This window comes from Mustela lutreola, chromosome 17 (assembly GCF_030435805.1).
Source record: "Mustela lutreola isolate mMusLut2 chromosome 17, mMusLut2.pri, whole genome shotgun sequence".
NCBI classification, from domain to species: domain Eukaryota; kingdom Metazoa; phylum Chordata; class Mammalia; order Carnivora; family Mustelidae; genus Mustela; species Mustela lutreola.
The window spans coordinates 11699116-11721969 of NC_081306.1; the positions used below are offsets into that span (position 1 = coordinate 11699116).

Here is a 22854-nt window from a genome sequence, read left to right on the forward strand (position 1 = left end):
TTTATTTATTTATGTGTGGAAGTATGTTTTCTCTTTTATTCTATTTTTTAAAAAGATTTTATTCATTTGAGAGAGAGAGAGAGAGAGCACAAGCAGGGAAGAGGGGCAGAGGGAGAGGGAGAAGCTGACTCCCCAGTGAGCAGGGAGCCTGACGCAGGGCTGGATCCCAGGACCCCAAGGTCATGATCTGAGCCGAAGGCAGTCGCTTAACTGACTGAGCCACCCAGACACCCCATCTTTTAGAGGCTTACCTTACATACTGTTAAATGTATTAAACTGCACCCACATCCCATATTTAATATACATGATAGCCTGAAATGAATAATACATTATATGTTAATTAATTGAATTTAAATAAAAAATACATTTAAAGAATAGAGATGCTAGAATTATGGGCTTTGAGCTCAGATGATTAGCAAACATGATTTTTTAAAAATCTTCTTTGTTTTTTTAAAAAATACTTATTTATCAGAGACAGAGAGAGGGCACAAGCAGGGGGAGCGGCAGGCAGAGGGAGGAGCAGGCTCCCTGCTGACCAAGGAGCCTGATGCGGGACTCATCCCAGGACCTTAGGATCTTAGGATCATAACCTGAGCTGATGGCAGCAGCTTAACCGACTGAGCCACCCAAGTGCCCCAAAACTTGTTATTTTTTAAAGACATATAAGTTTATTCATTTTAATTTTCTGAGAGTTTTTGTATTTTGAAGCTATACCTCTGTGTGTATCTACATATATGTATATGGATATACCTGAAAGGCATATGTGTGTGTCTATACCCACACATTCCAAGTGTCAAACATTTCTATACACGCTTAAAAAGGCCAGAGACCCTCAGCGCTGTGTTCACAGTGCCCCAAAGACAAAATATCCTGGAACTAGTTTCTTTATACGTGTAGAACAGTTTATCAACGTGATACAATAGACATTTGGGGCAGGATAATTCTCTGTTGTGGGAGCTAACTGTGAAATGTAGGGCATCTGACAGCAGCCATGGCCTCTACCCACTAGATGCCCACAGCACGTCCCCCCCATCGCCAGGTCGTGATGACCCAAAACATCTCCAAACATGGCCAAATAACCCCTAGGTGTAGTGTTGCCATATAAAACACGGAACTTCCAGTTAAATATACATTTCACATAAACAGCAAATATTTTTATTCATATGCCCCAAATGCAACCTTTGGGACATATTTGGACCACAAAATTATTCGTTGTTTATCTAAAATTCACATTTAGTTGGGTATTCTTTATTTTTATTTGCTAAATCTGACAACACTACCTGGAGGGCAGACTCATCCCCAGCTGAGAACCTTTCTCTCCTCTTCCTTCTCCACCAGCTTGAGATTTAATGGCATATTATTGATTATATTAGCTAGCAAAATCAAAGAAATCCATTTTCTCAAATTTCAGGAGCTTTCTCTGCATGAATGCAAGGATGCCAATGTCAGTGCCCATTTACACAGAACTCAGCCAATATTTCCTGAACGCCATTGGGCAAAGGCACTGGGTTGGAGGGATACAGAACAAATCTAAAACGTAGTCTTTAACGTCCATGAGCTTCAATTTAGTTGGGAGGAAAAAATAATTGGGATGACTTAAAAGACACAATAATGTACTATTAAGCATTGGGTTGGGTGGTACATGGTCTGAGAATCAGAAGAGAAGAGCTAGAGGCATAGTCAGAACAGGCAGAGATGGCCTCAGGGCAAGGTGTTTGGGGCTGGGCTTTGAGCACCGAGTGTAAAACATAGAGTAGGTAGGTACTCAGTTCACTAATTATTTGTTAAATAAATAGATAAATGGAAAGTGTTCCCAGGTGGCACAGTTGGTTAAGTGTCTGACTCTTTTTTTTTTTTTTTAAGATTTTTATTTTATTTATTTGGCAGATAGAGATCACAAGTAGGCAGAAGGGTAGGCAGAGAGAGAGGAAGGGAAGCAAGTTCCCTGCTGAGCAGAGAGCCCGAGGTGGGGCTCGATCCCAGCATCCTGGGACCATGAACTGAGCCGAAGGCAGAGGCTTTAACCTGCTGAGCCACGCAGGCACCCCTGAGTGTCTAACTCTTGATCTCAGGTCTTAATCTCAGGGTCCTGAGTTCAAGCCCTTCTTTGGGGTCCATGCTGGGCTTGGAGCCTACTGCAAAAAAAAAAAAAGAAAAGAAAAAAAGAGAAAAATTTTAAAAAAGGATAGATGGATGAATGAGTAGTAGGTGCTATAGTGAATTGCTTTGAGTTCCCCACCACCATGTATGGTGTCCGTGGCCTTTCCCTACCCCCAGCAGCTCATGGGAAGGAAGACACAGTGAAAAAGCAGAGATGACCCAGAAGTTAGTCAATCATTAGCTCCTGGATTTCAAAACGGGCTTTGGAAACTTATCATGGAAGGATGACTTTTAAATATCCCTTACAGTCTAGTAATTTACCTCTGAGAATCAAAAGTCGAGTCCCAAAGGGCTCAAAGCATAAATTCTGGCAATGATTAATAGATTTGTGGAGAATCAACGAAGACTCAGATCACCATGCCCTAGGAGGTAGGCAGATGGAGGTGAAATGGAACGGGGAGACAGAGCAGAGAGGTCTGAGGAGGGCTCGAAACAGAGAGACCGTGTCTGGAGAGGAGTTGAATGAGCTCTCAAAGGCTCCAGTGTGAGCACTGACCTCACCAGCAAGGAGGGGCTAGACCCATGTTGGAAGATGGTGCAGATCATTGCCTAAGCCAACGCCCGCCTTGATCCGGGAGCAGGATCTACAGGGTGATTCTCTTTGCGTGCGTGCTTGCTTTCCAGCAAGACGGACATGTCTGTGGCTCTGAAGTGGCCCAGCCCACTAATTTACCCCGTGTGCACAGGCCCTATTTTCCCTAACCCTGGGAGAAAAAACAGCAGGCAGAGCCTTCTGAGCCTATACTGACCGAAGCCAGCACAGGAATGAATACTAACTTAGCCATCCCCCCGCCCTGACCCCCAGAAGTGGATTTATGAGCGGAATTCAGATTTTAAAAAAAAGAGGCAAAGACATAATATCCTAAGAGGGGACGCATGAGCAAATACCAGACGTTCTGATAGAACCATGAAGAAACCTGTCTATGGCAGGGGGGCAGTGTAGGGGAGAAATAAAGGAATTGTCAATTTTTCCCTTTTAACATTGGCGAGTACCGTTCATCATTCTTTCTCTGCATTTGCCGTTAAAAATTGCCTCCTCTAGCCTTCACCTTACAATTGAGTATCTTATATAGTTTCTTATTTTCCTTGTGAGCTTTTCATTTCTTCAGGTGAAAGCATCATTGCTCCAAACCGTTGAGAAATGACTCAAGATGTAGATATCACTTTTTATCATTTCTCCCAGAGGATAAAATAAACCATTCGCAGTCATTAACTCTATTCAAAATTTTCACACATCACCTGCAGGAAATTCTCTAACCTTATCCTCACAAATTTGTTATTGGCCCAAATCCTGGAAATCGTGATTCATTTTCCTATTATTTATCATAATGGAGTAAAAAACAGTCTGCAAAAATGTGACAGATTATAATTTCTGCCTGGTGGGTTTTTATCTTACTGTTCAGTATATTAATGTAATATTTCATGTTTCTTTATTAAGACCTCTAAGTATTACTAAAGCATTTTTTTCTGGCATTCAGCCCCAGCATAAACTGATTCCCCCCCCCCACTTTCTTTTAGTAGCAAAAAAGGAAAACTGGCCAAAAATGCACAAGAGCCTATACTGACACAATTTTTTTGTTGTTGTTAAGAACATTCTCCTGATTTTCAATTTGGAAGTCTGCTATTACAGAAATCAGGTGAACAGGGAATATTTTCACTTTGGTTTAGTTGTTTTTATTTCAATTTTTCAGTTTACAACTCTTAAACAGAATATATTCAGATAGAATGGTACACGAAAATTTAACAAACCTGAACTTTATGTGTAAGTTAATTCCATACGATCAATTCCCGTTTACATTTTAGAATTAAAAGGCAAGCATTGTGTTATATAGCTGATAGCTGCTTACTATGTCCATTATACCCATAACAGGTTTTTTTTTTTTAATTTTAACTCCAGATAGTTAACATACAGTGTAATTTTAGTTTCAGGAGTACAATATAGCGAGTCAGCACTTCCATACGTCACCCAGTGCTCACCAGGACAAGTGCGCCCCTCAATCCCCATCTCTCGTTTCACCCACCGCCCTCTGGGAACCATCAGTGGGGTCTCTAGAGTTAAGAGTCTATTTCTTCATGTGTCTCTCTCTCTTCTACCTACAACAGTTTCTTTTTTAAAAATAATTATTTATTTGCTGGGGCACCTGGATAGCTCAGTCGGTTAAGCGGCTGCCTTCGGTTCAGGTCACGATCCCAGGGTCCTAAGATCGAGCCTTGCATGATGAGTCCCCCCTTCTCAGTGGGGAGCCTGCTTCTCCCTCTCCCTCTGCCTGCTGCTTCCCCTGCTTGCTTGCTCTCTCTCTCTCAAATAAAGACATAAAACATTTTTAAAAACTTACTGATTTATTTAAAAGATTATTGATTTATTTGAGAGAACACGTGCATGTGAGGAAGGCAAGAGGGAGAGACGTCCAAGCAGACTCCCCGCCAAGCTTGGACTCAATGCTGGACTCGTTCCCAGGACCCACGAGATGATGACCTGAGCCAAAACCACGAGTCAGACGCTCAACCTTCTGAGCCCCCCCGGACCCCACCACAACAGTTTGATTCTAATAGTGAAGCAACAGAAAGGAACCTTAAATGAAGATGCAGTAAATATGGCAAGAGTAGCCACAGAAAAGATCAATGTGACATTGAGGCCCGTGAGTATACACATTCACAAACAGGACAGTCATACCAAGGTTTGCTGAACTCAACGCCAGAGCAATGCAACACATATTTCAAATGCATCTTCTCAGTGGAGAACGAACACATTCTCCTGGACTGTGTGCAGGGAAATCTATTTCCGTCAAGACAGAGGAAAGAATTTAAATCACAAAAGAAGAAAATAGCAGACTGCAGACCAAAGGAGCCATGTCAGCACTAGATGGTGGAAAAAGTAGCCTTAGTAACTTGAAGTTCAAATTTGCCTCCACGGTATTAGTAAGAGGAATCCTAATGCTGTGATTTTTTAAAAGAGATTTTATTTATTTATTTGACAGAGATCACAAGTAGGCAGAGGCAGGTAGAGAGAGAGAGGAGGAAGCAGGCTCCCCGCTGAGTAGGGAGCCCGATGTGGGGCTTGATCCCAGGACCCTGGGATCATGACCTGAGCCAAAGGCAGAGGCTTTAACCCACTGAGCCACCCAGGCAACCCAATACTGCAGTTTTTTTTCTTACTTATGCTCAAAAAGAATGGCTTTTGAGAAACCAGTTGGGAAAAATTTCAATTCTAAGTTTTCAGCTCTGTGAGAATATGTACGTCTGTACATACATAGGAAATAAGCCAAACGTTTAGAAAGAATTCCGTGACAGACAACACATATAAACAGATAAGGACAACTTGTATCCCAATCCAAAGGAAGGGCATAAATTTCAAATTACCAATAGAGATGATTAGGGAAGATTACAGGATATGAATCTCCTTTCCTTTACATATTTCCCAGAATATTCACAGCACAATAACACAATATAGGCAGAGTCATTTGCTGTACTTTTTTTTTTTTAAGATTTTTATTATTTATTTGACAAGGAGAGAGAGAGAGAATGATCACAAGCAGGGGGAGCGGCAGGCAGAGGGAGAGCAGAGAGCCCGTGGAGTCCTTAATGGTCTGAGCGCCAAAAGGGCTTACAGTCTAACTAGAATCCATTCTCCACCCCCAACATTCACACAACTCACAACACGCACATTCCATCCACTGTGAAGCTAAGTGAATATGCAGTTAGTTATTTGCCAGTTACCTGGCTATCTGGCTGAACCTCTGTTTTCAGATTATATAATTAGTGGTCCTGTTAGAGAGGCTACAGATGCAGGGTGGGTGACCACCTACATGGTATGATTTCAGGGCTCCCAGAAAGTAATGTTCATTGTAATTCTGTAACAGTTACGAGCTGGTGATCATGGTCCACAGACAACCACAGGGCATGAACCACGAACCATGGAATACTAATGCACATAAACAAGGGGGTATTGGTCAGTGTTCACCAGAGGAAGAGAACCAATAGGATGTACGTGTGTGTGTATACATATGGATTTATTATAAGGAAGTTGTTCACATGACTGTGGAGGCAAGTTCCTCTACCATGTGATTTAGAGGCTGGAGACCCAGGAGAGCTTGATGGTTTAGTTCCATTCGGAGTCTGAAGGCATGGGAACTAGGAGAGCTGATGGCATGTCCCTATCTGAATGCCAGCAGCCTTGAAACCCAGAAAGACCTATGTGTCCATTTGAGTCCAAAGGCAGGAAAAAAAGCCAGCGTCCCAGTTTGAAGGCAGGCAGGAGGAAGAGTTTTTTTCTTACTTGGGGGACATCAGTCTTTTTTCTTCTACTCAGGCTTTTAGTGGATGAAATGAGGCCCACTCATGTTAGGGAAAGTAATCCGCGTGACTCATTCTATTGATTTAAATGCTAACCTCATCCAAAAGCAACCCCAGAGAAACACCCAGAATGTTCGACCAAATATCCACAACTCCCCGGACCCAGTCAAGATGACACATAAAATTAACCATCACAAAAGATTTCTCAGTAATTAGAGAGAGTCCAACTACCATAATTCCACCTAGTCTCAAAGACAAACAATCCAGCCTTGTAGAGATGTGAAGAGACGTCCTTCTGGGGACATGTGCAAGATGGGCACGGGGAAACCAAAGCCCACAAGTCCTAAGCATCCGGAAGAAAACAGAACTGTCTGAGCCTACAGATGGAACAGGTTGAAGGTCTAGGCTGTGCTGAGCTTAACACAGGAGAGCTGCCTGCAAATGGGATGAAAATGAAAGTGGTAATAGTCTGGGGGCACCTGGATGACTCAGTCTGTATCTGCCTTTGGCTCATGTCATGATCCCAAGGTCCTGGGATCAACCCCCCCCCCACACACACACCCTCCATCAGGCTCCCTGCTCAGCAGGGAGTCTGTTTCTTCCTCTCCCTCTCCCCCTTCTCCCCAACTCTCTCTCTTTTTCTCTCAAATAAATAAATAGCAATCTTGTAAAAAAAAGAAAAAAAAGTGCTATCAGTGCAGATTTCTCAGCACCAGCAAAAAACAACAGATGAGAAATCCACAAACTACATAACTTCATCCAACTGAGTTTCTGCTGTGTGCTGGACACTTCAGATACAAATATATATAAGAAATATATCCTTCCCTCAGGAAGCCCACGATCTGGTAGGACACACAGATATACAAATAGATCACGGCCTCCCATTATGGAAAGTTCATAGCATCGTTGCCCGGCTGGCTCTGAGCCAGTGGGAAGTGCACCGTGTAACTTTGTATCACAAAGTCTTCTGCCAAAAATACATCCTCTTCTCTCTACCCCTTCCCACCCCAGCAACAGTTCGTGAAATTCCATCCAGAGATTTGTGCTAGCAATTTAAAAAAAAAAAAAAACTCAGCTAGAAAGGCTCTCATCCACATTTCAGCAAATTAGTGTAATAAACGACGTCTCTACATCCCGCCGAAATCAGCCACATGAAGAGAATGGGAGTTTTGAGAGGCAAAGAGAGGAAATGAGAACTAATTTGGAAGACACAGCACTGTAGCCTGAGAGACTGTGGGTAAAGGGCACCTGGAGGAAAGAGAACAGCTCTGAAAAGAAATTGGGCAACGCAAGGTCTAAGTCTTGGGGCGCGCGAGAATCCATTAAGTTCCTAATACTTTCAGAAGATGAGCCTAATTGCAAGTAGAAGCTGCCTCCGAATGTTTGCTCATTTCAGAATTCTCCCAAAGAGGAGATCTCTGCCAACGACCCTCTAAAAAGCAAGGCTGCCACATCGCTTCAGTGCTCTGGTCCCTGTCATGGCCCTGATTCTCTCCTGGAGGGTTAGGGTGGCGGTCGTGGTTGGGGGCAGGGATCGAAGGTGTAGCCATTCGAAAGAATACGTGGATGAATTAAGATTCATGTAAGGAGGGGCGCCTGGGTGGCTCAGTGCGTTAAAGCCTCTGCGTTCGGCTCAGGTCATGATCCCAGGGTACTGGGATCGAGCCCCACATCAGGCGCTCTACTCAGCAGGGAGCCTGCTTCCCTCTCTCTCTCTCTCTCTCTGCTTGCCTCTCTGCCTACTTGTCTGTCAAATAAATAAATAAATAAAATCTTAAAAAAAAATTTTATGTAAGGAAAGACAGACTTAGGGAGGGGAAGGGAACTGGGAAAAGAAACGCTTTGAACTGACATACACCCAAAATGTCACTCAATTATTAATTACTCTCTTCTGTTCCCCTTGGTTGGCTACCGTTCACAGCTCTTCCTGTTACCTTTAAACTCCAAGCACACACTTGATCTTTGAACTCCAGATTTCCCCCTTCCACTTATTGGCCATTAACAGTATTAAAAGGAAAATTTCCAATTTTTTTTTTTAAGTGGCCTCCATGCCCAGCGTGGAGCCCAGTGCGGGGTTTGAACTCAGAACCCTGAGTCAAGACCTGAGCTGAGATCAAGAGTCAGATGCTTAACTGACTGAGCCAGCAAGCACCCCTTTCAATTGTTTTTAAATTGCATTTTCTGGGACACTTAGGTGGCTCAGTCGGTTGAGCATCTGCCTTTAGCGCAGGTCATGATCTCGGGGTCCTGGGATGGAGCCCTGCATTGGGCTCCCTGCTCAGTGGGAGTCTGCTTCTCCCTCTCCCTCTGCCCCTCCTCCCCGTTTGTGGTCTTTTGCTCACTCACTCTCAAAAGAAATAAATAAAACCTTAAAAAAAAATAAATTGCATTTTCTGTGATTTGGTTCTTTTAGGTTCCAAACATTATCAGTAAAGTAGATTGAAGGTAGCCAATGCAAAGTCTAAATCTTGAGACACAAAAATCTACTAACGTTCTAATACTTTCAGAAGATGAATCTAATTTCCAAATGAAAGCTGCCTCCAGAATATGTTGCGTGTGTTCTGGATAGAATTTGTTTTGGCACATACTCTAGAAATTCACATAAAGTGCCACTGAATTAAAAGCAAATTGCCCACACAGGGAAAAAATATATATACATATATTTTTTTAAGATTTTACTTATTTATTTAACAGAGACACAGTGAGAGAGGCAACACAAGGATGGGGAGTAGGAGAGGGAGAAGCAGGCTTCTCATCGAGCAGGGAGCCCAATGTGGGGCTCCATCCCAGGACCCTGGGATCAGAACCTGAGCCGAAAGCAGATGCCCAATGAATGAGCCCCCCAGGTGCCCCAGGGAAAAGTATTTTTTGAGAGCTTCAAACAAAGTCTAAGGGATGACAATCCTTGGAAGAAGAACAGTAAACAAGTAAAGTATCAAGCAGTGATACGTGAGTTAGAAATTGTAGTTCTGGGTAATGTACCTCAATTGAAGAGACGACCTACCTTTAATTTAGTTGGTTGTGGTTAACATAGTTGATCTGGGGACCCTATTTAGATACAGCCTCAAACGGCAAAGTTAGATCTCTTTATCTACAGATTTTATTGTGAAAGAAATATATTTTTCTTCAATGTATTAAAGAACCAAAATTATAATTATTAATGAAGTCCTAGAATGTGAAAATGCTTCCCTCTTTGAACCCTATCTGTATTTATACCTTCTGGTCATGAAACAGTTTTTATTTTGGCCCCCAAAGCATCCATACAAAAGAGAAAAGGTTTTCATGAAGCATCCCCTCATTTGTATGAGCCCCCTCCCCAAGGCCAAATTCACTGACTGTATAGGGGGGTCAATAATTAATTACTTGGGGGGGGCACTTGTATTGCTCAGTTAAGCATCTGACTCTTGGTTTCGGCTGAGGTCATGATCTCAGGGTCCTGAGATCAAGCCCTGAGTCGGCTCAGTGCTCAGCACAGTCTGCTTGAGATTCTCTCTCCCTCTCTCCCTCTGCCCCTTCCCCACCCCCTTCTCTCAAACAAATAAATAAATCTTTAGGAAAAATAATCAATTACTTTGTCTACAGAATCACCTACTGCACAGATTCCAAGAAAAATATTTTTGCATGCTTCTTTCAAACTCAGTATCGGGACATTTTTAAACATACACAAACTCTCACATTCCCTAATTCTGTCTCCCCCAACCATGATATCGATAAAAGAGAATCACTTTTATTAATTCTCCTACAAATGAAAAAGACTGAGAAGTTGCAGGTGCTACATGATATTTAAACACAAGTAAGCTGGCTAGGACCATTTACATTACCCAAAGTTGAGGAACGAGTCGATGGAAATGTCCCGCTATGTTAGAACTTACAGGCCTTTTCTCGGCTTTCTCTTTCAAGATCTCATCTCCTCTCATCTGATCCTCCATCCCCATTCCAATTTACAGGTCTTTAGTCTTGTGACTTTCCATCCTTTCAGGACGCAGCTTAGGCATCTCCTCCAGGAAGCCTTCCTTGATTACCCAGGGCAGCATGATTTCAAAGTACCCACTGTTTATGCCAGTAACCTGCGGCTGGGTGGTGTTGCTTGGATAATATCCAAGCTTTCCATTGACCACTTGTCACAGGCACTGCTCAAGCACTGAATGATGGATTGAACTAAATGTCCTGAGAATTTGATTATCCATCTTTTTACTTCTAGTCCATAATTCTTAGAATAGACCATGATTCTTTCCACACAGTTATCATCATGGTTATGGTTACGATTATACTGGTGGATGATAACAATGGTCACATCCATTTGTGTGGACAGAAAGGTCTCCCTTCGACTGAGACATCGTTTCTGAGTTACCTAAGAGGCCCATTTCCGGGCCTGGAGATGGAAACCAGGTGTCCAATAAAATGGGATGGGGGCACTCTTAATTTTAATGGTAGCAGGGCCAAGGAGATAGCCTCCCTGGTGGTGGTGGTCAGTGGTGACAATCAGTGACAATCAGGGAGTCAGAAAAAAGGAATGCCGGGAGACGCTATTTGAGCCACAGGGTAGCTAGCCCAAAAGCCTGGACCTACGGCAGGATTTGTGATCCCTGAGTTCAAGCTAACTTACAAGAGGATCAGAATTCAGTATCCTATAAGCTTTTTTTTTTTTTTAAATATGCTTTTGAGGGCGCCTGGGTGGCTCAGTGGGTTAAGCCGCTGCCTTCGGCTCAGGTCATGATCTCAGGGTCCTGGGATCGAGTCCCACATCGGGCTCCCTGCTTGGCAGGGGGGCCTGCTTCCCTTCCTCTCTCTCTGCCTGCCTCTCTGCCTACTTGTGATCTCTCTCTGTCAAATAAATAAATAAAAATCTTTTAAAAAATAAATAAATAAATAAATAAATATGCTTTTGAAACAGAGGATCTAGGGGAAGAGAGAAAAAAATAAAATAAGATGAAATCAGAGGGAGACATACCGAAAGAGACTCTGAATCATAGGAAACAAACTGGGGGTTGCTGGACAGGAGTGGGGTGAGAAGAGAGCTAACAGGTGATGGACATGAGCAGGGCACGTGATGGGATGAGCACTGGTGTCGTAAAAGACTGACGAATCACTGACCTCTACCTCTGAAACCAGTAATACATTCTATGTTCATTGAAATTAAATTTTAAATTGAATTTAAAATTGAATTTAAATTTTTTAAAAAATGTTTAAAATTTTGTAAATGCTTTCGACATTTCACAGATTCCCCTTTCAAATTTCCCTTTTGTTTTCCACACATACTGGAAACTGAAAATCCAGTCTGTCTCCACTCTGTCAAGGACAATGAATAATGGGTTTTTCCCTTTGCCCGAGCAAGCACAGGGGCCAGAAGAACCTGCTGAAACAACACATAACCAAGTTAAAGACACTTAACAGAGTAGGAAAATCTGGAGGAAGGGTAGGGGCCACCTGCCCAGTGGCAAACCTGGGAAGGTTCAGAGTGTATTATACCAAGACTGGCAGCTTTTTAAAATAGACAAACATTGCGTTAGTTGGAATATCTTCCATTTCACCCACAAAAACAGAAAAGCACTATTGCATAAAAATCCTAAGTACATTACTTGCAGAAATGCGGAGAACACACGCTGTGCCTTCTCTACAGCATACAGCAGCACGGGTTTGGGTAGAGATGGATGAGGTGTGCTTGTTTATGAACAATAAGCCTTCTTCCTCTCGACAATTTAAACAAGGTCTGTTTTCCCAATGACTTTGACACAAAATGCAAACACTGCTCTTCCATCCTAAAAGTAATATTGAAGCTCATCTAAGAAATCGCCAGTTAGTAATTTCGCATAGTTACTCAAGATGCAATTTCTTTTTTTTTTTTTTAAAGATTTTATTTATTTATTTGACAGAGAGAAATCACAAGTAGACGGAGAGGCAGGCAGAGAGAGAGAGGGGGAAGCAGGCTCCCTGCTGAGCAGAGAGCCCGATGCAGGACTCGATCCCAGGACCCTGAGATCATGACCTGAGCCGAAGGCAGCAGCTTAACCCACTGAGCCACCCAGGCGCCCTCAAGATGCAATTTCTAATGAATTTCTAAACTTAAGAATTCGTCTTAAGTGTGATGGAACAGCTTTTCCGTTATATTAGCAACTTTCAAAACAGTGTAGGTAACAAATTATTTTAGAAGGTATCTAGAAATTTCCTTACTATTGTCCCAATAAGGTAATATAGGTTAATACCAATTAAATTCAAATAAATCATAGACATGAGATACTTAGAACCTACATTAATTTATATTACGAATTAGGTGCGTAAAAAATTGAAGGGTATGTTCTCAATTAATCTTAAATACAAATTTGCAAGATGAATGTATTATTAACAACCCAGTGCTTCCCACCTTAAAATTCGTACAAGACTTCACCGGAAGGGGCACCTGGGTGGATCAGTGGGTTAAGGCCTCTGCCTTCAGCTCAGGTCATTGTCTCAGCATCCTGGGATTGAGTGTCCATCGGGCTCTCTGCTCAGCGGGGAGCCTGCTTCCTCCTCTCTCTCTGCCTGCCTCTCTGCCTACTTGTGATCTCCGTCTGTCAAATAAACAAAATCTTTGAAAAAAAAAAAAAAAGACTTCACTGGAAGCAGCAGCATTTTGGTACAATTCTTAGGTGAAGTTTGCTGAAACTTCTTCCGATAGTCATATCACTTTTAGATCCACTGGTTTTGAGGTTAGACAAACTGAGTAAATCTGAAAGTCTGGATCCAGTTTGTCATGTCTAGCTTAAAGATTACTGATAACGATTTATTGGAAAGCATTGTTTGTTTGTTTGTTTGTTTTTTAAGTAGGCTCGGCACCCATCGTGGAGGCAGCTTGGGGCTCAAACTCATGACTGAGCGAGTAAGACCTGAGCCAAGATCAAGAAATGGATGCCCAACCACCTGAGCCACAGGTACTCCTGGAAAGCATTGATTTTTTTTTGTTTTTAAATATAATCTTAGTGTGAAATTTGGGGTAACTCTTTTCCCTGGAAATCTATGGAATAGAGTTTTTCTTTCCAGAGGAAGAAAAATTGCTCATTTTCATAGAAACTTCATTCAATGTATGTCTTTAAGAAGCCAGAAATTTTGTAAATTTCTTATTGTCTAGAAAAATGGGGTCCTTCAGTCAACTGAATAGGCTCAAAATTAGAACACATTAACTAAAAAGCACTTAACTAAAAATTTACAAAAGTAGAAGATCTCTGAAAAATACATTCCATATGGGACACACCAATCAGATACCATTTTTTGACAGCATAAAATGCATTTACAGAACTGACCATCAGTATAACCATAAATTATTATATAAAGTATTTCGAGAGAAAAAAATTTGGTTATTTAGTCTTCTCTTCGATTGAGCTCTATGTAAATAGAAATATTCTCTAAGGACTACTTTTGGTATAAAAGTTAAACTGACCCAAAAGTATGTGTTGGGGGTGGGGGATAACCTGAGATTTTCGACGTTAAGTAAATGATCAAAACAGGTTCTTTAAATCAACCAGCATTAAAATATAAGCATAGAAATCGGAGCAACTGCAAAGTGCCACGACGTCACTGTTACCAATATTAACCAAAGAATTAGAGGAGTAAAAATATTAGAGAAGTGAGGCTTTCAGACCAAAATGGGGGGAAAAGAAAGGTTTGGATAAAATTTTAAGTACTCATGGATAATGAAACCATGGGGTCTATGTGAGAGTCAGTCTCCAAAATGGAGCAAGTAACTGGTAAGGAGACTCTGTTATCTGTAGGCGAGCCCCTGCACGGGCGGGAGGGAGGGAGGGAGGAGGAGAGAAAGATGGAAGAGAGAAGGAAGGAATGAAAGAAATCGGCATTGCTAGGGAGTCCTTGGCTTCTCATTCCTTGGGGGACCTTTCAAGGGCACTGGCCTCCTTTACATGAAGGAAGGCAAAAGCCGACTTGAACGTGCCATCGCCACTCTGTTGTGAAAAGCAAAGGAAGGTGGCCCACAGAAAACCACAGAGTCCCGTGTAAGCCGTCCTCCAGTGAACAGGAACCAGGCCGAAGTTGGTCAGCTGCAACAGAAAGAAAGAGTGTTCTAGAGCTCCATGTCAACCTCTGCCATCAGTCTGCATTTTTTAAAATATTTTCTTTAAAAGATTTTATTTATTTGACAAGGAGAGAGGGCACACAAGCAGGGGGAGTGGGAAAGGGAGAAGCAGGCTTCCCACCAAGCAGAGAGCCCGATGCAGGGCTGGATCCCAGGACCCTGGGATTATGCCCTGAGCTGAAGACAGACACTTAATGACTGAGCCACCCAGGTGCCCTCATTAGTTAGCATTCTGAGTAGTTGGAAACTCACCTGCACAAAAGGCCAGTACATCAGACCGCTCTGGAATACAGAAAAACTCAATTAGTATGCCTTTTAATCACAAAGAAGCAATGCAGAAGATTAAGAAATACCAGGCAGATAAAACCCAGAGGTGAGATTGTATTTCAGACTAAGCTGATTACATCAGACTCCTTAGAGTCCCTCCAGTAGGAGAGGGTGGGAGCAGTGCAAAGAGCTTGGAGGTGTGAGGCGATTATAGGAGTTCTAGTCACAGGTCCAGAATGAGAAGGCGTCCAGAATCAGCACCATTTCTGTTAAACTGCCGCTTTCAAAATAACAACATATATGTATACGTTAGCCCAGGCAAATGCTGCGGGAATATATTTATAAAAGGATCATCAGTCAAGTTTTAAATTTGTCATTCTTCATGGAATGATTTGTTAATAATATGTTCTACTTGGGTGTCTGGGCGGTTCATCACTTAAGTGTCTGCCTTCGGCTCAGGTCACGATCTTGGGGTCCTGAGATCGAGCCCATCTCGGGGCTTCCTGCTCAGTGGGGAGCCTGGTTCTCCCTCCCCCTCCCCCTCCTCACTCTCTCCTCTCTCTCTCTCTCTGATAAATAAATAAAATCTTTTTTTTTTAAACGATTTTATTTATTTACTAAGAGAAAGAGTGAGAGAGAGAGCATGAGAGGGGAGAGGGTCAGAGAGAGAAGCAGACTCCCTGCTGAGCAGGGAGCCCAATGTGGGACTCGATTCTGGGACTGTAGGATCATGACCTGAGCCGAAGGCAGATCCTCAACCAACTGAGCCACCCAGGCGCCCTAAATAAAATCTTTTTAAAAAGCAATAATATCTTATACTATTTCAGGCAGTAAGAGCCATAGGTGACTATTTTATCTAAAATGTTTGATTTTTTGTTGTTGTTAAAAAAAGATTTAAGGCAAATAATATATTCTATTATTTCTTACTATAGAATAAATTTAACTGACATTCTTGTGTATTACAAAATGCCCCCCAAAAGGGAATGATTTGTTGTTGCTGCTGTTTTGTTGGTTCTTGTTGTTTGGGGGAGGGGGAACAGAACTGCATTCTTCAAAAATATTAGTGTTGTAATAGGTAAGAGAAGGCTGAGGAAACGTTCCCAATTAGTGGAGACTAAACAGGCCCAGCAACTAAACGCACTGCCTGACCCTAGATTGGATCCTGTACTAAATGGAAAAAGAGGGGCGCCTGGTGGCTCAGTGGGTTGAGCCTCTGCCTTCCGCTCGGGTCATGATCTCAGGGTCCTGGGATCGAGCCCCACATTGGGCTCTCTGCTCAGCGGGGAGCCTGCTCCCCTCCTCTCTCTCTGCCTGCCTCTGCCTGTTTGTGATCTCTGTCTGTCAAATAAATAAAATTTTTTTAAAAATCTCTAAAAGGAAAAAGAAATGCTATAAAGGCCATCAGATAGTCGATTGACAAAAATGGCAGAAGGAAGGTGAATGAGATAAAAGGCTCACTACCATTGTTAAATGTACTGAAGTTGCTAACTCTGCTGGAGCTTCCTAGAGAACTATTTATTCTTAGAAAATCGATACTTAGAAAACAGATACGTAAATGTCCTAGGGTAAAGGGTAATTCTGTATGCCACTTAGTCTCAAATGCTTCCAGGAAACAGACAGAAAGATGGATGGATATAGATGGATCCGGCCAGAAAGTAATAATAGGCAAAACGTTAACCATCAGTGACGATGGGTAAAGGGTATTCTTGGAACTATTCATGTTACTTTTCCATCGGTTTGAAATTATTTCCAAATTAAAGTTTTCAAAAACGATGAAAGAGATGAATGTAATTATCAGATAAGTTTCTTTCTAAGAGCCCCCCGGAGCCCCTCTACCCTAGCTTGTGGAAAGAGACAGAAATGGCATGTCATCTGCAAAACACAAAAACAAAACAAAACAAAACAAAAAAACCCCCCACCAAGTCAACCAAAATCTCAAATAGTACCTACATGTCAGCAACAAAGAAACTAGGCAGTGTCCTTTCTACCTTCATCCTAAGAATGTGGATTGGGCAGGGGGTTGACTCCTTTGCCACCAAAAAAAACCCCAAAACAAAACAGTTCTCCTCTTACTCACATATCCTTTGGGCTACAAGAAAGCCTTTAGTGACATTATTTTTGGATGCTTCTTGTCTTCTGACTCCTACCATTCGTGCTCTTGGTTTCATTGGTCAAGTTGACTTGAGAGCCTAGTTTTAACCCATCTTCTCCCGTATCTAACATCCCTAGCTCTGGGTTCTCCTCTGTGCACCTGGAAATCTCCATTGCATATTCTTTTTTTTTTTTTTTTTTTAGATTTATTTATTTATTTGAGAGGAACACAAGCAAGAGGGAGCAGCCGGCAAAAGGAGAGGGAGAAGCAGACTCCACTGAGCAGGGAGCCCGATGTGGGACTCGATCCCAGGATCCTGAGATTATGACCTGACCCAAAAGGCAGATGCTTAATCGATTGAGCCACCCAGGTGGCCCTCCTAGAATTCAGCATTTCTCAAACTGAAATGATCTATCTTTCTTTTTCCAATTGGCTCACTATGTCCTCTCTCAAGTATTGAGTCACCACTCATGGAGTGACTCAAGCCAGAAACCTGTGGGTCATCCTCGATGGTCCTTGCCCATTACCCCGACCACCATTCACCCAGAGCTACCAATTCTGCCTCCTCAATAGCTCTCCGGTCATCCCTATTCCCATTCCCTGTGTCTTATGTGAACTTGGTTACCATAACATTCCAGCTGGTTTCTCTTGCCACTATTGCCAACATCCAGGATCCTTGGCATGACATTCAACACCCAACAAAGTGGGCCTGTGTGTCTTCATTAAAGGAGGAGAATTTGAAGCATCTGCAAATCCCCGTTTAAAGCCTCTTTCTTCCCCAATTCTGCTCGCTTGCTCTTTTCTTAAATGTTAAATGTATACACCTCCACAGGATCCATGACCTAGTGGGAAAACATGTTCCTTTTTCCAAAATAGAGCCAAAGAAAATCGCATTCGGATGATGCAACAGGCTCATAATTTCTGCCCCAGGAGAAGTAACAAGTTCTGAATACTCTTTCCCCTTAAAAGGAAGAACAGGACCATCCCTGAGCATGTGGCCGCCACACTCCCTGTCATCTCCCTGCAACCATCAAGCGACAATGGTGATGCTGGGGCTCAGTGTCAACAGAAAATTCCAGAAGGAGTAAGGCAATAGCAGGTGGGCTTGGCACGGCTTCTGATAGGGAATTAAGTACATGCAAAGCCCAAGGCCAGTCTGTATATTCTACAATCCTGAAACTTCACTTCATTGGGATTAGTAAAAATCAAGCTTCCTGTTGGCGAGAGATGGAAGGCATCCCTGCTTTTGGCAGGCCTCACGGATACTGCTCAATAAATATTCATTGAGTAAGGTAATAAATATTTGTTGGACTGGGGTGTGAATATTTGCCCTGAGCAAACAGTACAACAGGCAACTTGCTTTAAGTCTAGAAGTAATCTTGGGGAACGGTATCCTTCACAAGGACTCAGCAGAATGGACACCTGGGAACATTGGCCCCGGAACGATTCCATTCATCACTCACATTCTGCTTTTCCTATTTTGCAATAGCCTCTTTGGCTCCAAAATTCACTAAATAAACTGTAGTCACTAACAAGAGTAAATTTAAAAAACAGGAATCTTCGTGAACATTGACCAAAACTCAGAGACACCCGTGTCTCTCCTAACTTAGAGACACTCTTAAAGCTTCTTCTCATTTCTCTCTCCAAACAAATTTAAGATCTCTCTGTCAAAATACTATACCCTTGTGCCAACCAATTGGAACCCTTAAGAATAGTTCTTAAAAGGCATCTGGGTGGCTCAGCTGGTTAAGCGACTGCCTTTGGCTCAGGTCGTGATCCTGAAGTCCCAGGATTGAGTCCCACATTGGGCTCCCGGCTCAGCAGGGAGTCTGCTTCTCCCTCTCTCCTGCTCTCTCTCTCTCAAATAAATAAAATCTTCAAAAAAAAAATTAGTTTTCTTAAAATGTATCTAATGTTACAAATATACTAAAAGATTTTGGTTGCCTTTCCAAAGTCTGTCTTACCTTGTACGTATTCCAGAATTTCTGTTTCAGGTCCAAAAATATGTCATCCTTTTCTTGGAGAATACTCATACCTATTTGTAAAAACACACACCACCGGAAATTTGCAAGACTCAGTAGAAAGAAAACTGTAACAGTTCAAGTTTTCTCTTCTCATATGCGAAGTACCCACAGTACCTCTGGATCATTATGTCCCTTCTGACCTGACATTGACAACAACATGACCTCCATTCTAAATGAGATCAATCTTTTTAAAAAATAAGTAGAATTTAAAAAATAAAATTAGATAAATCTTAAAGGAATGATAAATATGAAGTGAAAATAGCAGGGTACCAAAGAGACAGCAGAAAGATCTGTATTTATATATAAATGAGTTATATATAAATTGTAAGAGAATTCACAGTGTTCAGATAGCAGAACGATCAGTGACTTTTCTCCTCTGTCTTCCAAACTTTTTGTAAAATGTTTAACATTTTAAAAATTTAGGGTGCCTGGATGGTTGGTTAAGCATCTGCCTTCTGCTTGGGTCATGATCCCAAGGTCCTGGAAAGGAGCCCCACATGGGGGCTCCCTGCTTATTGGGGAGTCTGCTTCTCCCTTTCCCTCTGCCCCTCTCCCTGGCTTGTGCTCTAGCTCCCACTCATATGCATGCTCTCTCTCTCTCTCTCTCTCTCAAATGAATAAAATCTCTCTCTCTCTCAAATGAATAAAATCTTTAAATAAATAAATTTCTAAAAATTTAATTTCCTTCTTTAAAAAAAAAAAAGGCTGATGGATCTTGGGTATTTTGGCAACTACCAAGTTCCCATCAGCCTTCTAATCAGAATGTGAAAGCAGAACACGAATTCAGCCTTTCTAAAAACATCCTGAAAACTTTGTATGTTCAACAACCCTGAGAAGAAATTCAGGGAGCAAAGACAAAAATCCTCCTATTTTAGAAAGGAGTAAAAATAAAAGTGCTTTAAAAAGTCTCCTTCAAAATCCGATTAGGAGGAAGGGGAAATGAGTGAGGTTTTTTTAGTCAATTGCAAGAGCTTCTTAGAACAGGATTTATAATACCCAGGCCCAAATTGGTAGTATCAGGTTCCACTAAATAATAATTAATAAGCACTAAGCACTTTTTATGCCTTATTTCATTGGACACCTGCCCCTCCCACCCACCTAAACAATCCACTGAGGCTGGGAGTTACAGAGGCAGAAAAGAAGCTCAGGGAGGTTACTACGGGACCAAGTCCAAGTCCAACCGAGGTGTGGATTCCAGGCCAGACCTCTCCATCACAATCCGAGCTCCCCAAGGTGGCTCCAGCACAAAGGATCACCTGATATAGGCAATTTCCAAGTCGGAAATGCCTTGAACAAACATCCACCCGACCCCACCCCCCTTCGCTTTGACACGAAGAGAGGGAAGGAAATTGGGCCAGAAATCTACAAAGCAAAGCAAAGCAGCCATCTGGGTCGGAATCCGAGTCAGGAGCCTCAGATTTAAATCACCGGCCTCCTGGGGCCCCTTCCGGGCTTCAGACATAACAACACTCAAGACCGAGATCTGGATTCTGTTGTCTTCCAGCAAGTCGGTTAACCTCCTTGGAGACTCAGTTTCCTTCTCTGTAACACGGCAAGAACAAAGAGGATCTGCCTCCTGGGTTGTTTGAGTTCCTAAAGGCCCAGCCCCTAGGTCCCAACTCCTTCACTAGGGTTCAAGGTAATTGTAGTGAGGGACCTGAGGAGCCCCTCTGCAGATGTGGCCTGGAAGTCACACCGTGGGACCAGGCACCCAGCAGCGCCCCCTCCCTGGGTCCTGGATGTTGCTGCCCCCACAGACCCCATCGGCCCTGCGGTTGGCTGAGACTCCCAGGTCCTTCATGCTTCCTCTGGGCTTTGTGAGAAAAGGAACCAGACCTGGCTCCCCAAAATAAGATCCAAAGGGCAGGGTCGGTCTCTTCAAGACACTGATGTGACTCCCATGACCTGGTTTAGAAGGCATTAGCAGCTACTGCAAAGAAGACCTTCTTGGGTCTCTAGACCTTCTCTATCCCTAAATGCCAGGCCCAGGACCCTTGGCTTTTCTTGGGGAATTGGTGACAGCCCCCACCCCCTCCCTTGCAGGCTATTGAAAATGCTAGAGAGGGTGGAGGCCACAGAAACCCGCCCACTGTTTCTGGTATTTAAGGCCCTAAGGAGGATTCCCAAAGTCTGGCCTTTGGCCCCAGGGCGATTTTCTGAGGTGGGGCCTCCCAGGACTTTCACAGGCAGAGAGCTCTCCAAGGCAGGGTCCAAGGTCCACTCACATTTTCTTGGATTTTCACAGAGGGACAGAACCCCAAAGGAAAAATCTTGTTACCAAAGCAGGACTAAGGCCTTGAGCATGAAGTTTCTGGGGGGAATCTGTTACTACCTCAGGTTCCACCTGCTCTGCTCCCATGGTCTTGAGGCCCCTTGCATTTGCTTGGTGTGTTGAAAAGGAGTGTCTGTCAGGGGAAAGGAGGGCCATAGTCCCTGGAGGGGATTTTCTTTGGAGCAGGACAGCCCGGTCCCACGACTGGGTCACAGCTGTGGCAGCCGCCATGGCCACAGGCTGTGATTGCCTCGACATTCATGTGGACCTTTTCCAGGAGGAAATGGAACCCCAGTCCTGCCTCCCTCCAGTTTTAGGCGATGCCCCCGGCCCCCCTGAAAGCTTTATACTCAACCCTAGAGTCCCAGCTGCAATCCGGGACCCTAACCCCTTCACTCCCCGGGGGCACCACCTCTCAACTTCTCCCACTTTATCTCTGGTTCCCAGACTTAGCTCTGGAACCTCAACCCTGGCCCTCTCAGGAAACATCCTGAAATTCTGCCTCCACCTCCGCCCCCCACGGCCTCCAGCCCTAGTCGATCCCAGAGCCCCCGGCTCCCGCTCCATCCCAGTCCCCTGCCGCCCCCAGCCCTGGGCCCCGCCAGCCCCGGCCTCCAGTCCACCCAACCTTGGATCCTTTGCTCCCCTACCCCCGGCGGATCTCGCCCTGGCCCCTAATCCCCATCCCAGCCCCTCACCGGCATAGAAGGCCGAGACGGCCACGGGCCCGCCGATCGCCTGGTCGCACAGCACCTTGGCCAGCACGGTGCGCGGCGCACGGCCCGGCAGCGCGCGCTCCAGCAGGCGCAGCCACACGTAGTTGAAGTTGGCGTGGAAGGTCACGGCCACGGTGGCCACGCGCCGCGTCTGCTGCCAGTCGGCCGGACCGCCCCGTAGCCGCTGCTGCAGCGCGTCGCCGGCGGAGAAGAGCGCCGTGTAGAGCAGCACGTTCGTGGGCCACGGGTAGCGCCGGACCGCGCGCAGCATCGCGGGCCACCAAGCCGCCATGCCCGCGCGGGGGGCGCCCGCCAGCGACCGCCGCGCCGGCTCTCTGGGCCACGCCCGCCCGCCGGCCCTGCCCTCCGCGCCGCCTCCGCCACCTGCACCTGTCTTCCCAGATGCTCCCGAGCCATTGGGCGCCCCGAGCACACCCAACCCGCGCCGTCCAATCCCCTGGCCACTAGCCATTGTGGGGCTGAGCTTTAAAAACGCGGCCGGTCCACGGAATGCATGATCTATTTGCATGAAATGTCCCGAATAGGCTAATGCTTAGCGACGGAAAATAGACCCGTGGTTGTCAGAGAGTGGGCGGGTGTGCGGTTCTTTGGGGGGTGAAGTGTATGGTATATTAATTATATCTTTAAAAAAAAAAAAAAGGTTGAACGAGATGGGAAGAAAAGTGCGAAAGAAGGGATACCAAAATCCAGTTACCCAGAGGACGGTGTATGTTAAATGTTTATATGCAAAGAATTCATGCTTCCAACGCACGCAGTCCGGTGTCCTGTCACTTAGGAGACAAATCCGGAACCCGAAATATGAAGCCTTTCGTGAATGGGAAGGGAGGCTGGAGGGACCTAATGCCTTCTCTTCAGTGCGTGACTCACTGAATATTGCCTCGCAAAACATGCTGAGCTCCTAGGCAGTGTTCCAAAAGCGGGGGTGGGGGGTGTCCAATGGGGAC

At 44.1% G+C, this 22854-nt stretch overlaps 1 protein-coding gene across 2 annotated transcripts; it reads right to left on the bottom strand.

The window, feature by feature from the left end:
- Positions 1–11328: 11328 nt before the first annotated feature.
- Positions 11329–22238, bottom strand: MPV17L (MPV17 mitochondrial inner membrane protein like). 2 transcript variants are annotated; one of them, XM_059154584.1, is made up of 4 exons: positions 21872–22233; positions 18842–18912; positions 14771–14800; positions 11329–14483 (listed from the first exon to the last, which is right to left on the bottom strand). In XM_059154584.1, exons 1-4 carry the CDS (start codon positions 22179–22181, stop codon positions 14304–14306), a joined length of 591 nt encoding a protein of 196 aa, XP_059010567.1. In that variant the 5' UTR covers positions 22182–22233; the 3' UTR covers positions 11329–14303. The 2 variants fall into 2 exon arrangements, with proteins under 2 accessions (XP_059010567.1, XP_059010568.1); XM_059154585.1 differs by lacking the exon at positions 18842–18912 and having other exon boundaries at positions 21872–22238.
- Positions 22239–22854: the final 616 nt, after the last annotated feature.